General features: G+C 35.2%; 1 protein-coding gene across 1 annotated transcript; it reads right to left on the bottom strand.

Annotated features, from left to right (window-relative positions):
• Positions 1-1,067: 1,067 nt before the first annotated feature.
• On the bottom strand, positions 1,068-2,734 carry LOC131153676 (vegetative cell wall protein gp1-like). The gene is made up of 2 exons (XM_058106127.1): positions 2,303-2,734; positions 1,068-1,097 (listed from the first exon to the last, which is right to left on the bottom strand). Exons 1-2 carry the CDS (start codon positions 2,732-2,734, stop codon positions 1,068-1,070), a joined length of 462 nt encoding a protein of 153 aa, XP_057962110.1.
• Between the last annotated feature and the right edge of the window lie 15,553 nt (positions 2,735-18,287).

Here is an 18,287-nt window from a genome sequence, read left to right as displayed (position 1 = left end):
ATGATTATTCAGAATATTTGGAAACAAAATATCTACAATTAATATTCAAAAAAAATTAGGAAACAAAATATTTTTAATTAGTTAAGGTTGTTTGTAAATTATGGAAATAAAATATTTACAATTAATCAAGGTTATTTACAAATTACAATATTCACAAAATAAGGAGTAATTAAAAGATTTATTAAATTTGAACTTGGGATAATTTCGAATTAATTATAGGCTCGACTCTTAAATGTCCCCAGCGGAGTCGCCAAGCTGTCGCGATGTCCCGAGAGCGCGTGTGCCTCGGGCGGCGAAATTAAAATATATTTTAAATTTCAATTAAAAATAAGAATATCGGAGTCGTCACTAACCTTTAATGTGGTTAGAATACATGATTACTACCCCATTAGGGGTAGAATGAGTCTACGTTACCAGAGTTGGGGTCAGGAGTTCGGCTACTCGAGGGGAAGGTACGAGCACCCCCTACGCGCCCGTTCTTGCGAATGGTACCTAATTAATTTAGAATTATCCCTAAGTTAATTTAAAAAGTCTTTAAATTACTCCTTTTATGAATTTATAAATACACATGAAAAATAAATAAATAAATATAATATATACATATATATTTTCTCAGAGCTTAAGGTACGTGAAGCCTGAAAGCTCATATTCTAGCATTAAAATCATAGGGATATACCCACACAAAAATACTTACTAAAATAATACCAAAATATTAGAAATAATGGATATCTCAATATAAAATATAAACATAGGATATAGTTGAAAATTCCAGAAATATGTGATAATAATAGCCCTAATATATTACAATGATAATACATTATTTGTAATAATAATACTACTATAATAATAACATATACATATCTCATAATATTAATAACACATAAATACTAATACAATATTATAATACCACTTTAATATTTATATATATATCATAACACATAATATTAATATTATACCAGAATAATACTACTAGACTAATAATACACATATATCATAATTTTAATAACTATACAATATGATAATAATATATCCTAACAAATATAGGCAAAAGCCCTAATTATAAATAATCAAAACTTTGACATAACACTAACAAAACCCTGATATTAACAATAAAGGAAACATGACAATAAATCAAACCCTAAAAGTTAAAGGTAATATAAACAAACATGGAAACAAATAAGATGAAATTATGGAATTAGACAAACCCTAAAATAAATATACAATGTCAATCAACCCGCAATAATATACAATAATATGAAAATAATCAAACGTGCAATAATATGGAAATAAATAAAAAATCCTAAAAAAATATGTACTGATAATTTGGAAACATATGAAACCCTAAAGTTGAAATGTGATAACAATATGGAAACACTAATAATCCTAAAATTAATAAACAATCTATATAGAGGCAATTAAACCCTAAAAATTTTAAAAACATGGAAACCAATCAAAACCATAAATATAATAGTTAATATGTATAATAATAATAGCTTGAAAATAATTAGAGCCTTACAATCAATGTACAATAACAATGTGGAAACAAATTAAACCTTATAATACAAATGTAATATATACAATAATAGAAACTATTATACAAGTAAAATTACAGGCAGCGATTTAAACCCTAGAATTAACAGATAAGACATACGACAATAATCATGGAAATAATTTAAACTCTAAATACACAATATATACTAAAATAAATGAGAACCTTCAGGATAACATAGATACCCTAAATAATATATGAGTATATTACAATGATTGAAAATACAATGATAATATAAGCACCTTACACAAATATACAAACAATAGCTATGAACATATAAATATAATCCAAAACCTACAACAATGTTAAATATCAACATCGAAGCTTTAAACATTAAAACGAATTCCTACAATAAAAATTCTACTATAAAAAAATATGTATATGAATATTAATGGTACAATCATCGCAACCCTAAAAAAAAAACCTTATTTGGATAATACATCATCTAACATTTATAAGTAGATACAATCAAGAATTTAAACTTAAAATTTAAATAATAAAGAAATACTATGACGATAGGAATCCTGCAATAACAAGGGTAAATTGGTTAATATTCACAATAAAATGTGAAAAGGGAAGAAAAAATATAACCTGGATATCAAGCACTAATATTATCTAACAAATCAAAAATTTAAACTTTCAATATTAAAAACCCAAATAAAATATTAAACTATGCAGGCGTGTGTGTTTACAAAGCAACAGGTGTCTAGTGTGTGCGGGCTTGTAGCACGGGGATCTCGCCGGGAGACTCACCGTGGGTGGGTGTGTGGCAGTGGGCGTAACGGAGGGAGGCTGGGAGAAGGCTAGCAGTGGTGGTTGCTGCCTCGGCTGCTGCTGCTGCTGCCTGGGCAGGGGGTCGTGGCGATCTGGTGTTGCAGGGATGGAAGGGCTGGCCGTCTTGCTGTTTGCTGCTGTGTGGCTCGCGGGTTGTTGATCTGCTGGATATGCTGGAAGCTTGGGAGTTGGAGGGTCTGCCGGAGCAGAGGGGAGCTGCGGCGGCTGGCTGTGTGTGGCCGAAGCAAAGGAGTGGAGCAAGTTATGGTGGCCTCGGGTGGTGCTGTGGAGTCTTCGACTGGAAGATGGGGAAACAGAGAGGAAGAGCAAAAGGGCTGAGACACAGAGAGAAGGGAGAACGCGTGAGGATGATGACTGGGTGAACGTGAGCAAGAGGCAGCGGGAGACCATAAGGAAGAAGAAGAAGAACAGAAAAAAAATTTTTACTTTCTTTTTGGCCTGCGCCCCCCTTATATAAAAAAAAATTCTGTAAACCCTAAAAAAAAACTTTCTTTTTTATTTTATTTTTATTTTTTCTTTTCTTTTTTTACTTTTACTATTACGGTAATAATAAAAATAGTAATAATAATAATTATAATAATAATAATAATAATAATAATAATAATAATATAAGGATCAATAAGATAATAATAATAATAATAATAATAAAGATACTATTAGTAAAATAATAATAATAATAATACTAATACTAATAATAATACTAATAGTAATAGTAAAAAATACTAAAAATAATGATAATAATAAAATAATAATAATAAAACAATAATAATAATAATAATAATAATAATAATAATAATAAATATATCCAAAATAATAGTAGTAAAGTAATACTAATAATACTTCTGGTAATAAATAATAATAAATAAAAATAATTATAAGAAAGTAATAATGATAATACTAATAATAATAATAATAATAATAATGAAAAAAATAAGAGGGGACCCCTTGTTCTATTTGGTTAGAGCAAAAATAGGGTGTCAACAAAAAATACTATGCCCGGGAATAAAAGCACCCTGTTCTTGTGAGACCAACTTATCAACAACCTCGGTTAGTCTAAAAACAATAATCATGGAAAGAATTTTATAAGCTACAGAGCATAAACTAATAGGCCGGAATTTATCAAAACTAGAAGGATATCCACCTTCGGAATTAAAACAATAAACGAAGAGGAAAAAAGTTTGGAAAGAGTAGTGGCCTGAAAAAAAAATCTATTGCCGCATCTAAGAGATCTTTTTAAACAATGTCCCAACAAGATTTATAAAATTCAAAGCCAAATTCATCTGGTCCTGAACTGCTTTCTTTGGGAATAAAGAACACCGCTCTTTTAACTTCTTCTTTTATCGGTTCGGCGCAGAGGAAATTATTATCAACATCTGATATTTGCCTTTGAATTAACTCGGAGAGATCGCATGGTTCAACCGCTGAAGACTCTGGAAGAAAATTCTGAAAAAAATAGCTGCTTCATTATGAATTGCTTCCGCATCCTCCAATATCCTCCCGTCCTTCAGAACCATATGGTCTATATGACTCTTATTCCGCTTCTGATTGATAATTGAATGGAAGAATTTAGAGTTTTGATCCCCCTCAATCAACCATTTTTTTTTTTTTTTGCAATTTGTCCTAAGCGAGATACTACCCTATTCTCCCACACCTGAATCTCCAACTTAGTAGTCAAGTAATCAACTTCGATGTCCTCAGAAAAACCTGCTTGTAGTTGATTTTCTAGATATTTCATCCTTTCCTCAAGAGCTTTTAAATTTTCTCCCATTCTCCCAATGACATTTTTATTCCATGCACGTAATGCAACTTTAGTTCTCTTAAGACGAATAGCAAGTTTCAAAAGACCCAAGGCCGAGTCATTCCTAATCTAGGCATCTTTAACGCACAACAAAAACATATCATGTGAGCTCCACATATTCAAGAACCGAAATAGGGTAGGGTCATACTGAGAGAAAGACGTATTTGTATACACTACCATAGGGCTATGATTTGAAGATTTCTGACTCAGATATTTGAATTGAGTCGAACCATATAGGTTGGAAAAACCATTATTAATAAGAACACGATCAAGCTTAACCCAACTACGAGCCACCCCTTCATGGTCATTGCACCACGACATTCGTGAGCCTGTGTTTGATAAATTAAAGAGACCACAATGATGCATGCAGTCATTAAACTCCATCACAGGTAATAGTGGTCTTGGATTTCCACCAATTCTTTCAGTATCCGTTCAAATAACATTAAAATCACCCAAGACCAACCAAGGAAAATTTGACTGGTACTCCTCCAGTTGCTACCATAACTCTCTTCTTTCAACATAAGAACATATGGCATAGACAAAACTCACCAAAATTCTTTATCCGTCCTTAAAAAACCACCTAGAAATCTTCTGAGTCGTGATTGAAATCACTTCAAAGGCATTTATATCCTTCCAAAACATCCACAATTTACTGCCTTGATTTTCATTAGATATAAAATGGTGACAATTCAGAAAATTACCAAGCATTACCATCCGCTCCTTAGCCGCGAACGGTTCTGAAATAGCAAACAACTCAACATTAAACTTTTTAATTAGCTTCTTTAACCTGCCTCTAGACCTGCCCAACCCCTTAATATTCCAAAAAAGAATTGTATCCGTCATAAATTTAATTTATGCAGTCGAATGAGAACCCTCTAAGATTTCCTCACAAAATTTTTTATGAAAATTCGTCCCTGCTATGTATCAGACTCATATATTTTTTCTTTACCTTTTAAAACTGATATTTCACCTTCCTCCCTCTCAGACGAATAACCCTGAGCCAATTCCTCCTAATGCAAACCTTGGTCCCCACCTTCAGTCAGTTTAAAACTATCCACGTGATCCACTTCCTCTTGAGATATATGTTCATCATTTGAAACTCGAGGATCATCATCACACCCAACTTCTTCACACTCCCCTTCATTCCTCTCTGTTGAGCCTTCTTTCCCATTATTTTCTAATCCACTCTGCGGTATATCAGAGTTTTGCCTTGCATGATCCCCTTTTCCTTAAACCACATGAATTTTTGTTATTTCAGAGCCCCTATCATTAATTTGCTCCGTCATATGCACATTACTGGGTCCTTCTTCTTGCACCACCTTCTTTGCCCCTTTATCCACGTCGGTATCGGTTTCTATTACACCATCATTAGTCTTTGGGTTTTATATCTTTTTTTCTTTATATTTTTCATCCTACCTTCACTTCTCTCCCACCTTACAAACAATCGAGGTATGTCTTTGCCTGCAGCATTTAGAGCAAAAAAAACTCATATTTTCATATTTGGCCTCTTGCCAAATACATTGTTTCGGAGATAAAATAAGAGAAAATCCCTTTACCGGCTCCATTGTTAGGTCAACTTCCACGCAAATACGTGCCCCCGATGCTCTTGTACGGTTGATTGTTGCATTATTAGTTCCAAGATAACAACCAAAACGAGTCACTATTATTTGGAAAAAATTCGTTCGGTAAAGATACATTGGTAACCCCGGTAAGAAAATCCATTGAGGAGCCAATGGAGATTCCTTTTTGGTATCAAAATCCTTCGTCCATTTGAACAGACGAAAAGAATTGTCTTCCATAGTTCTACCTTCCCTTGCCCAACCATGCAGAAAGTCATGTTCGTTTTTCATGTGAATTAACACGTGATAATCATCCATAACACTGATCGTTGGAATTTCCATCAAACCCCACGTTTTCACAATTGATAGCCGAATTTTATCAATCGATGGCCGATTCCTCAAAATTTTCATTACTAATGCAAAACAAAATTCTTCCTCAGCCTTAACCATCTCTGCTTCTGAGAAAATAAATCTCAATTCCCAATTGATATTAACGTGCAATCTATCCTCGACGACTCGTAGTTTTGTCACAAATCGTTGTTTTGTCTGAGGGGTAATGAGTTTCAATAGCCGAGCTAAAGAGCGAAGGTCATCGAAGGTGTGGAGTAAGGTGCCGAAGAGGCAGTTGGAGTTGGTGTGGAAGAGGGCAGGTCGAAGAGTAAGCCGAGGGAGTCGGGGAGGAAGGAGGTCGAGCTCATTGGGTAAGGAGGGAGCCAGCGATGCGAGTGTGGTTTCTAGCGCCGGTGGTAAGGTGGGGTTCATCAGGGGCAGGGGCACAGATCCTAGTTTCGGCGACTGTGGTGAGGCAGGGATCAACGAGGGCGGGGCCGCAGTGCTGGAGCGGCAAAGAGTGTTCGCCGAAGTGTCACGGCTTGTTGCTAGTACTATGAAGGGGCGGGGGCTGCTGGAGGATCTCATCGGAAACAGAGGAGCCTGGAGAGGAAACTGGCACTGTTGATGATGACGGTGGCTATGGCGGTGAGGTAGCGATGGGCGTGACTATGGCAAGGTGGTGACGACAGTGACGAGGTGGTGACGACAGCGAGGTGGCAATGGGTGCAATGGCGCAAAGAGTGATGGGGATGGCATGGCTGTGGCTATGTGTGGCGGTGGCAAGGCAGAGAGACTTGCCTAGGGTTTTGGTTTCCGAAGAAGATGACTTGCTTCGCCTCAGTCTCCAAGGCTCTTATCTCCCGGGTTTTTGTTTCCGAAGAAGACGACCTACTTCGCCTCAATCTCCGAGTCTCCAAAGCTCTTATCTCCACGACTTGTAGCTACTGTTGTGTAGGGGCGGGGGGTGTTGGAGGATCTCGTTGAGAACAGAGGAGCCTGGAGAGGAAACCGGCATTGTTGATGACGATGGTGGCTATGGTGGCGAGGTAGCGATGGGCATAACTACAGCAAGGTAGCGATCGGCGTGACTACGACGAGGTGGTGACGGCGGTGACGAGATGGTGACGATAGCGAGGTGGCAATGGGTACGACGGCACAGGGCGCGATGGGGATGGCATGACTGTGGCTATGTGTGGCAGTGGCAAAGCAGAGAGAGTCGCCTAGGGTTTTGAATGAAATTGAATATAAAAACGACACCAGCATCTATTTGGTTATATTATCAAAATTAAAATAGATTAAAAATCTAACTAAGCACATATTCATTTTTGTTCAAATATTACTTAATTTGATGATATCCTTCAAATAACATAAAAATTTTTCATCAAGTATATATAGTAAGCAATTTAATGATATAGTTAGATAACCCAAATAAATTCGACATTGAAAATATATTTAAATCTTGAATCAATTGATTGATTAAAATAATGAAAATGTAAAGTAATATAAAGTAAATTAATAGATAAAAATTAATTAATACTTATTTTATTGAATAGTTATATTTTAAACTCAATGTTTAGCACTTCAAGAAATTCCATTTAGAATTCAATCAAGTTTTGGAGTCATCACTTTTCGATTGATGTTAAGTCTTGGTATTCAAAAGGAAAAATAGTAGAAGGGTAGGCTCATTATTGGGGTAACTTATTCTATGTCCCCCAATTCCATCTACCCAGTTCTATGAGAGAGAGAGTGTGTGCGTGTTTTGGAGTGGAATGTAATTGGGAGTTCAGTGGACTACACAGATAAGAGGTAGCCCTCTTCCACCCTATATTGCTTGGTTCTTTCCAATCCTTAAGGATTAAACCTTAGATTTCCAATGCAAAAGTGTTAAGTTTGAATGTTCCACACAAGAGCAGATGCACATGAATTTGGGTGTGGGCAATAGCCCAACTCAATTGACAAAAACAAAATACATCCTAATATAAGGGTTCATTTGGATGAATAAATTTACTTAATTGAAAAAAAAAAAGAAGGATGAAATTTATTTTCTTTTATATTTTCATTCTCTATTAAATATTAAAAATTAAAAGTTTGTTTTTATACAATTAAAAATAAAAAAAACTAAATATTAATGATGTGTAAAATTGAAATTTTGTTTGTAAATTTGGTATATATATATATATGATAACCCAAAAAATGACTATACAAGATTAGTGAGGTGATTCCCAAAAAAATTAATTAATTAATTAATTAATTTTATAAAAATAATAATAATTAAAATTTATTTTTATTTTTATTAATAAAATATAGTATTATTATTATTATTATTATATACCTTCCTGAAGGATTCAAATCTTCAGGAAGGCTTGAATGTTCACGCTGAAGGCAAGAGCAGCCCCCCCTATTTCTCTACAGCTCTCTCTCTCTCTCTCTCTCTCTCTCTCTCTCTCTCCTCATTTTTCCTAACAAATACTCGCTTGATCGGAAATCGGAAGATACCGCTGGACTTTGTTTTTCGTCACTGTCATTTCTACCGGAACGGATTGGTGGTAGAAGCGGCGTAGGTGTATCTCCTGGGATATGCTTATTTTCCCTTTTTCCTTAATTTCTTGTAAATTATAAGCTCAATTGACAATCGGACACTACCACGAGAATTTAGGGATGATTCTCTATAAGTCTAGCGGGATAGATTTCTCGTGGGGTCGTTGTGGGCAAAACCCCAAATTTGGGATATGGGAGTTATTAATGGGCTTATTTTAATTAATTAGTATTAATTTAGAAATGCTAAAATATTGAGCATCTGGGATTGAAGTAGGATTTCTGAAATTTAAGGCCCGGGTGAGTGTCACAGGTGTAATTTTGGGACTCGCAGGCATAATTTAGAAAATTAAGTGGGGGAGTTAGATGATAGTTTAAATGCCAACTTGAGGTATATGGAGCCTAGGGAATGTTAGATGAGTATTATTTTGGGGAAATAGATTTATTAATCTGAGAAAAATGTAAATTGCAGGAGTTGAGTTCTGGGGACCAAGGGCGTACGATCTGGGTGTTAACGAGACTCTCAATAAGTCGGGTAAGGAGAATAAATTATAACAATATTTTTAGAATTATTTTTTAAATTAATATGTGAAAATGAGCATATGGGACTATTGGATAAGGGGTTTATCCGGCCCAGTGTGTCGCCCTAGGGAGCACCGGTTTTATTTTTGAGGAAGAAGGATGGGTCAATGAGGTTGTGCATCGACTACAGGGAAATAAACAAAGTAACTATCAAGAATAAATACCCGCTCTTGCATATCGATAATTTGTTTGACCAATTACAGGGGACACAGATCTTTTCAAAGATAGACTTATGCTCCGAGTACCATCAAGTAAACACGGTATGACCATTATGAATTTCTAGTTATGTCGTTCGGTTTGACGAATGCTCCTGCGGTGTTTATGGATTTGATGAACAGGGTCTTTCACCAGTATTTGGATCGGTTTGTGGTAGTATTTATTGATAATATACTGATGTATTCGAAGAGCCCAGAGGAGCATGAGGAGCATCTGAGTATAGTGCTTTAGGTATTGCAAGAGAAGAAGCTTTATGCGAAGCTCAAAAAGTGTGAGTTCTAACTGGAACAGGTTACCTTCCTTGGACACGTTATATCCATAGGTGGTATTTCTGTTGATTCGAGTAAGATTGAGGCAGTAGTACACTGGGTATGACCAAAGAGCGTGCATGAGATCAGGAGTTTCCTGGGATTGGCTAGGTACTACCGCAGGTTTGTTGAGAGCTTCTCTAGACTAGCAGGCCTATTGACCAGATTGACTAGGAAGGGGGTAAAGTTTGACTAGTCTGATAAATGTGAACAGAGCTTCCAGGAATTGAAGTAGCAACTCATCACTGTGCCTGTGTTGACGAATCCTTTAGGAGAAGAGGGGTTCATAATTTACAGTAATGGGTCTTATAAGGGGCTTGGATGCGTGTTGATACAGCGAGGGAGAGTGATAGTCTATGTCTCATGACAGTTGAAAGAATATGATAATAACTACCTTACTCATGATCTAGAATTGGCAGCAGTTGTTTATGTGCTGAAGATTTGGAGGCACTATCTATATGGGGGTAGGTGTGAGATATTTACTGACCATAAGAGCTTAAAGTATTTCTTCACACAGAAGGAATTAAATATGAGGCAGAGGAGATGGTTGGAGCTAATAAAGGATTATTACTGTACTATTAGCTACCACCTAGGAAAGGCTAATGTTGTTGTTGATGTGTTGAGCCAGAAATCAGTGGATTCATCTATGTCTGCAGTGGAGATTTAGCATCCGATTCATATGGATCTAGAGAGGCTCGGTGTGGAACTGGTAAAGGGCAATCACCATACGTTCATTACTGAATTGGTTTTGCAGCCGACTCTATAGGAGAGGATTAAAGCAGCTCAAAGGAATGATGCAGAACTAGTAGAGCTTATGGGGAAGGTACGAGATGGTTAGGAAACAGAGTTCAACATCTTAGATGATGGAGCCTTGTGGTTCCGTACCAGGTTATGTGCTCCCGTCAACCTTGATATCAAGAAGGTTATTCTGGATGAAGCACATCGGTCTCTGTATACTGTACATTTAGGTAGTACTAAAATGTAAAGGGATCTTCAAGATTCCTTCTGGTGGAGCAACATAAAGAGGGAGATAGCATAGGATGTGAATTAGTGTTTGACATGCCAGCAAGTGAAGGCTGAGCATCAAAGGCCGAAGGGATCATTGCAGCCACTCCACATTCCTGAGTGGAAGCGGGAGCATATAGTGATGGATTTCGTCTCAGGATTACCGCCAGCATTGCATGGACATGACGCTATCTGGGCAGTGGTGGATCGACTGACGAAGACTGCCTACTTTTTGCCGATCAGAGTTAGCTACTCCATGGACAGATTGACTGAGTTATATATCCAAGTGATAGTTAGACTCCATGGTATCCCAGTGTCTATAGTTTCAGACGGAGACCCACGATTCACGTCTCGTTTTTGGAAGAGTCTACAAGGGGCCATGGGTTCTGAATTTTCGTTCAGCACAACTTAGCATCCTCGGACAGATGGAAAGATGGAGAGGATGATATAGATTTTGGAGGATATACTGCGAGCATGTGTGCTAGACTTTGGATGTCGTTGGATGCAGTATTTGCCATTGGTCGAGTTTGCGTATAACAATAGCTACCAGGCCAACATTGGGATGGCACCATATGAGGCGTTGTATGGCAGGAGGTGCTGATCCCTGTTATACTGGGATGAGACTGGGGAGAGATAGATATTGGGGCCAGAGCTGATACAGTAAACTCAGGATAAAGTCAGACTCATCAGAGACAAGATCCCAACAGCATAGAGCCAGCAGAAGAGTTATGCAGATACTCACTGGTAAGAATTGGAGTTTGACACAGGAGATCACGTGTTCCTAAAGGTGGCACTGATGAAGGGAGTTATGAGGTCTGGGAGAAAGGGTAAGCTGAGCCTTAGGTATATTGGACCATATTCTTGAAAGAGTGGGTCCAGTTGCCTATTGATTAGCACTACCACCGGTCTTATTTAGGATCCATGACGTATTCCATATTTCTATGCTAAGAAAATACGTCCCAGACCCCTCCCATGTGATCAGCTATGAAGCACTGGAGTTAGGTGATACTTTAACTTATTAGGAAGTGCCAGTGCATATTCTTGACTAGAAGGAACAGGAGCTACACATGAAGAAGATTCCACTGGTGAAAGTTTTGTGGCGCAATCATGCTGTTGAGGAGGCTTCCTGGAAAATGGAGGATCAGATGCGCCAGAAATATCCACACTTATTTAGTGGAGTTCAGTGTTGAGCCAGTCAGGGTAAAGAGAATAATACTGTGTATTTTTATTGTATAGTGTAACGTACGATAAATAGAGTTTCTAGTTTTGAAATGTGAATGGTTTTTGGAGAATTTTGAATAGTTGTAATCTCTCAGAACCCTCTTTGTAACCACGATGTTCATCCACTATAAGTGAGGGTAATTAATAAAATTGGGGTGTTTCTCTTTAAGGATGGGAAGTAGATGAATAGCAAATTTCGAGGACGAAATTTTTAGAAGGAGAGGGGAATGTAATAACCAAAAATGACTATACAAGATTAGTGAGATGATTCCAAATTTTAATTAATTAATTAATTAATTTTATTAAATAATAATAATAATAATTTATTTTTATTTTTATTAATAAAATATAGTATTATTAATATTTATTATTATTATTATTATTATATACTCGTCTGCAGCTGAAGGTAGGAGCAGCCCCCCCTATTTCTCTGCAGCTCTCCGTCTCTCTCTCCCTCTCTCCTAATTTTTCTTGACAAATACTCGTCTGATCAGAAATCGAAAGATACCGCTGGACTCCGTTTTCTGTCACCGTCATTTCTACCGGAGCAGATTGGTGGTAGGAGCGGCATAGACGTATCTCCTCGGGTAAGCTAATTTTTCCATTTTCTTTAATTTCTTCCAAATTATAAGTTCGATTGACGATCAGACACTACCATGAGAATCTAGGGATGATTCTCTACAAGTCTAGCAGGATAGATTTCTCGTGGGGTCGTCATGGGCAAAATTCTAAATTTAGAATATGAGGGTTATTAAGGGGCTTATTTTTAATTAATTAGTATTAATTTAGAAATACTAAAATATTAAGCATCTGGGGTTGAAGTAGGATTTCTGAAATTTAGGGCTTGGGTGAGTGTCGCGGGTGTAATTTTGGGACCCACAGGCATAATTCAAAAAATTAAGTGGGGGTGTTAAATGATAGTTTAAATGTTAATTTGAGGTATGTGGAGCCTAGGGAAGGTTAGATAGGTATTATTTTGGAAAAATAGGTTAATTAATTTGGAAAAAATGTAAATTGCAGGAGTTGAGTTCCAGGGACCAAGGGCGTAGGATCTGGGTGTTAACGAGACTCTCAATAAGTCAGGTAAGGAGAATAAATTATAGCAGCATTTTTAGAATTATTTTTTAAATTAATATGTGAAAATGAGCATATGGTATTTTACCTGAAAATGATTATGATATAAATATTAGATAAATTGTGTGGCATGTGAGTAATATTAAATTGTGAATATTAAATGAAACTTATGTGGTATATGACCTATATTGAAAAATGTGAAACATAATGATAAGTAGTTTCTGAGAAAATATTGATATGAGAATTATCGTTGTGATTAGTGGAAAATAATGAAATATGGTATTTATATGTGAGTAGAAATGATTTTGCATGACAAATAAGAATTTGCGAATTACTGATATGAGTATTTTGAGAAATATTGAAATACATGAAACACTATATATATATATATATATATATATTATCATGAGATGATGAAACGTGCACAGAAAATGATTAGAATATTTATATTGAACAGAATTGAGATATACTAATATATGATTGATGATATGCCAATATCGTATAATAATTACAGGTAGGTGGTATTCTTTTCCTACTGATGTTGTTGGGGAGGTATGCTGAGTATGGAGACTGTGTGTGTGAAGTTCCTACTATTGTCGTTGGGGAGGTATGCTCAGCAGGGAGACTGTGTGTGTAAAGTTCCTACTGATGCCATTGAGGAGGTATGCTCAATATGGAGACTGTGTGTGTAAAGTTTCTATTGATGTCGTTGAGGAGGTATGCTCAGTATGGAAATTGTGTGGTGAAGTTCCTACTGATGTCATTGGGGTGGTATGCTCAGTATGGAAATTGTGTGGTGAAGTTCTTACTGATGCCGTTGGGGAGGTATGTTCAATATGGAAATTGTGTTGTGAGGTTCCTACTGATGCCGTTGGAGAGGTATGCTCAGTATAAAAATTTTGAATGTGTTGAGAGTGAGAATTATGTGATCTATTGTATTATATAAAGTACATAAATGTGAATTTATGTATACATAGATATGTAATGATTTAGAATGGGAAATGATTATGAGAAATGAAAGAGTGTGTGTTTTATTAAATAAATAATTGAGGCGAAGTGAAACTTTCCGCCTGAGGGCTTACTGAGTAAGGTGAGTGCCTTGATAGGTATCAGAGGTGGCCAAACTTCGCTGCATAACGTGTTAGGACAGAGGGAAATTACCTGTATGAGCGGGTAATCTTCCTTATTCTCAAGAACTTCGCGGTAAATATGTGTTGAAAATTATTGAATTTAAGAAATGGTTTTAAAGCTTATAAAAGCTTGTGTTGTATATCTATATGATTATGAGAATGTGTATATCAGTTTATTTTCTCAGATGAAACGATGACTTGAAAAGTAAAGTGTATTATAACTAAACTCATATGACCACACACTATAAATAATTTATTCCTTCTTTCTGAAATGTGTCTCACCCAAATTATCTAAATTTTTCAAGGAACAATGATAGACCAAGTGATAGAGCTCTATGGCCATAGGGAGCTGGGACCTTGACACACATGGTGAGTTTTTGGACTAGGGGAGGTGTAATTCCCCTAGAGTTGAGTTGTTTCTGAGTTTGTGAGGGTGATGTATATATTTGTATGTTGATACTCTAGGTATTGTATTCTGACTGTTATGTATATACTGTCTTTCGTTGTTAGGTTGTATAAATGAAATAACTCTTTACCCGGTACCCAATACAGGTCAGGTTATATGAATGGTAATAGGGTTGTTGACGTGGCCAATTTATGAATGTTGTGGATGACGAGTAGAAATTTATTTATTATTATTTATGTTTTAATATATATATATATATACTTTTTTCTTATTTTCCTCAATAACCAAATATGAAAATGTGGATTCCTTGATGTTTTCCTTTCCCTTTCCCCAATATTTTTTGAATTCCAAACGAAGCCTAAATGTAAACAGGCTTAAACAAGAAGCTTTTTTGAAATTGCACCCGCTCAACTTATTGCTACATAAAGTCTAAGTTGAAGTAGACAAAAAAATTGGGGTTTTTAATTTTAATTTTTTACCAAAAAGAGAGAAGAAAAAGAATGCAGTTGAGGAAGAAATCCAATGTAGTGATAAGTTGACCATTTATTTGTTAGTACTCTAATGCTATGTCCAAATTAATATTGTAATAATAATGAAATTCTATGTATCACACGAAAAATGTCATAAGATTTTTTATATAGGTGATGTGGAATCCAATAATTTGTCGAAGTTTTATTTAGTGTGAAAAGAGTCAATTCTAGCAAATTATTGGATCTACATCGCTTATGAAGATTTCTTATGATTATTTTCTTATAATAAATAGAAAATTATATAATGATTTATGATTATAAATAAATAATTATAAAAAATAATATTATAAAATTTTGTTGACCCTATTGGTCACATCCCGTTTTGATCATGACAAATATCTTGGTATTTAATGTCTATTAAGTTTGTGTGCAAGTTTATATTATCAGATCATATGTTGGCACTTGAGAAGACTTGAAGACTAAAGATCCTGAAAACTCATTGTAATTTATATTTTGTGTAATTTGGGTCTATAATAGTAATATAGGAACGATCTATAATAATTAATGCATGACATGCATGTAGGAACTAAAGCTCAAGACCGTAGATTGGCCTTAGGGATCGGTCGACCGATACAAGATTTTTTTGGTGTCCTCATAGACCTTAGAAAGACCTTAGATCTCTACACCAAATGTACAAAATGGTCCTCATAATCACTTATAATATCAGGGGAATTAATTAAAGCAAAAATTGGACTTAATTGAATATATGTGAGAGGTCGGTTGACCGAACTCCAGGAGTTCAAAACTCCTCGGGTGCCCAAACTACGAGAAAGTCAATAGTTTGACTTGACTTCGGGCAACTGAACCAAAAGTGAACCTACCGTCCATAGGTGACCAAACAAGTGCCAGTGCACTTTTCGCCAACTCAAGCGCTCGAACCTTCGCGTTCAAAAAGGCCTCGAGCAACCTAAGTTGTTGGTTCAGTTAACCGAACTTTGCTTTGGGCACCCCAACTTCAGACATAATGCTACTAACTTTGGTTCAGCCAACCGACCTTGATTTCGGGCACCTGAACCTTTAAAAAGTGAATTTTTGAGTAAGTCTATTTAGGCACCCGAACCTCAGACCGGGCACCCGAATCACGCGGGTTAAATTAATTTTTATTGAAGTTAAAAATAGTTAAACAGAGTTAATTTTGCTAAACTTTTTAAACAAATTTAAGAATATCCTATGTGTCCCCCAACGGTCATAATTTACCCTTTCTTTATATATAGGGGTTCATTTCTCAAGATTAAGTGTGGATTAGCAAATAGGATTAAGCCAAAAACTCTCTCAAATTTTTCAAACTCTTTTTGCTCATACTACCTCCATACACTCTACAACGTTGATTTTATTGATTAACCAAGTGTAGTGAGAGTGCTTAAAGTGTTTATACATCATTCCATATTGCTTATAACTCTCATTTGTATTGTTTATTGATTGATTTTGATATTGAGAGTTAAGCGTAAGTTTTCCCACATATTTTATTTGATAAATCTAGTGTTGGAAAAAACTTATTAGCTTAAGGATCTTTGCATTGTCATTGCAAGATTCCTAAACCTATATTTTTTGTGTGCAAAAGGATTTTACGAGTTATAATTTTTCAAACAACTTTTGTGCCTATTTTATTGAGGAAAATATTTTTGAGTTGGTTTGATTATTGTTTGCAGCATCTTTGAAATCCTAATCTAGTATTGAGATTTGATATATCTAGTTTCAAAGAAATAGCTTGTTAGAACACTCTCGAGCATACTTGTAATTATACCCTACTGAGTGTTGATTGCACACGTAGAGCACTGAGCCTATAGTTCATACATGTTGATGTGCGTTGATTATTACATGTGCTGAATTGCTACATAATCTATTTGTTTAGAAGCGCTTTGATTGTATGCAAAATTTTATATCATTTGTATTCCAGATGTGAGCCTGAAGAGGGAGACTAGCCCTGTTAAATAGTCCCGGACTAGCTTAGACCTGGTTAGTAAAGGTAGGCGCACCATCCTGGTAAGGTGTGTTGGTTGAGGTTAGACCCTTGAATTGATCTGGTTGTAATGGGTGTCACTCCACCCGTTAAGTGAGCAGTAGTGGAATCCTTGTGTTAGTGTAGCCAAGGCGAGGACGTAGGTACAGTTGGCCGAACTCCGATAACATATCGTGCTTGTTCTTTATATTTTTGCAATTTATTTACTGCACGTGTATATTTTATTGTGAATGATTGAATTTATTTTTGCATAGACAGACCCTAAGTTGCGTAATATTATTGATCTGGTTTAACTTAGGCAAAAGTTTTTAAATAACCAATTCAACCCTCCTCTTGGGAATACACCAAGGCTAACAAATTTAAAATTTTAAAAAATATATTATGTAGGAGACTTCTGCTCCATTAACCACATGTCTTGTGTCTACGACTAGTTTCACAACAAACACAACTACGATATATTGCAATTAAAAGTATAGATGTAAAAAGTATTTGTAAGTACTGATAAATTTTTGTTTGGTATGGTTCATAGAGATTCACTAAGCCTATGTTTCCCAACAAAAGCGACCGTTTTTCATCCTATACACCTTTTCACCGTCTCCAAAAGTTAAAACCTAAGTCTTCTAATATAGAAGTCTCAAGTTTTAACCTTTAAGTTCTCTCTAGAAAACACAATCATTCATGGGGTTGTCATAAAAATATATTAGTAGTAGATAATTTTTTTAAAAATAATTTGAAATTGTATTAGGATTTTTTCTAATGAAGGATTGTTATTATGAAATAATAAATATTTTAAGGAATACAATGGACAAGTGGGAGAACCCCTTTTCTACACATAGGGAAGATGTTGGATATTGATGGTTATGTTTTTGTTATGTTAGTTATAAGTAGTTGTGCTTAGCTATAAAATACTTAATATATTATTTATATCAAATTAAAGTTTATTAAATAATCAATATTCATACAAGACAATTAATTCTTTATATTTATATTTATATTTTATTTTATTTTCATAATTAAATTATTTGTGTTTTCACAAGTATTGAATCTTACGAAAGATAAAATTATGAAAAGAAAAATAAAAGTAAAATAAAAAAAACAATTTGTACAAACAAGGAATGTCCAATAGTTATATTTATACTATTCATTATTAAGGACTACATGACAATTTTTTTTTTTTTTTTATTTTTGGTTCGTTATGTTCTAAAAATATTATTCTATTTTTACAAATTTCTATTGAAAATAAATTTTCACCTAATAAATAACTTTATAAAATATAAATTTACAAT

This window comes from Malania oleifera, chromosome 4, assembly GCF_029873635.1.
Source record: "Malania oleifera isolate guangnan ecotype guangnan chromosome 4, ASM2987363v1, whole genome shotgun sequence".
Classification (NCBI taxonomy): domain Eukaryota; kingdom Viridiplantae; phylum Streptophyta; class Magnoliopsida; order Santalales; family Ximeniaceae; genus Malania; species Malania oleifera.
This window is presented reverse-complemented; position numbering and strand designations above follow the sequence as displayed.

Bases quoted from the DNA above. Each gene is read 5' to 3' on its own strand.
- LOC131153676 (XM_058106127.1), bottom strand. From the start codon at position 2,734: ATGGTCTCCCGCTGCCTCTTGCTCACGTTCACCCAGTCATCATCCTCA. The intron at 1,098-2,302 runs GTGAGTCTCCCG...TGTTAATATCAG, and splicing joins CTGCCACACACCCACCCACG to GGTTTTGTTAGTGTTATGTC.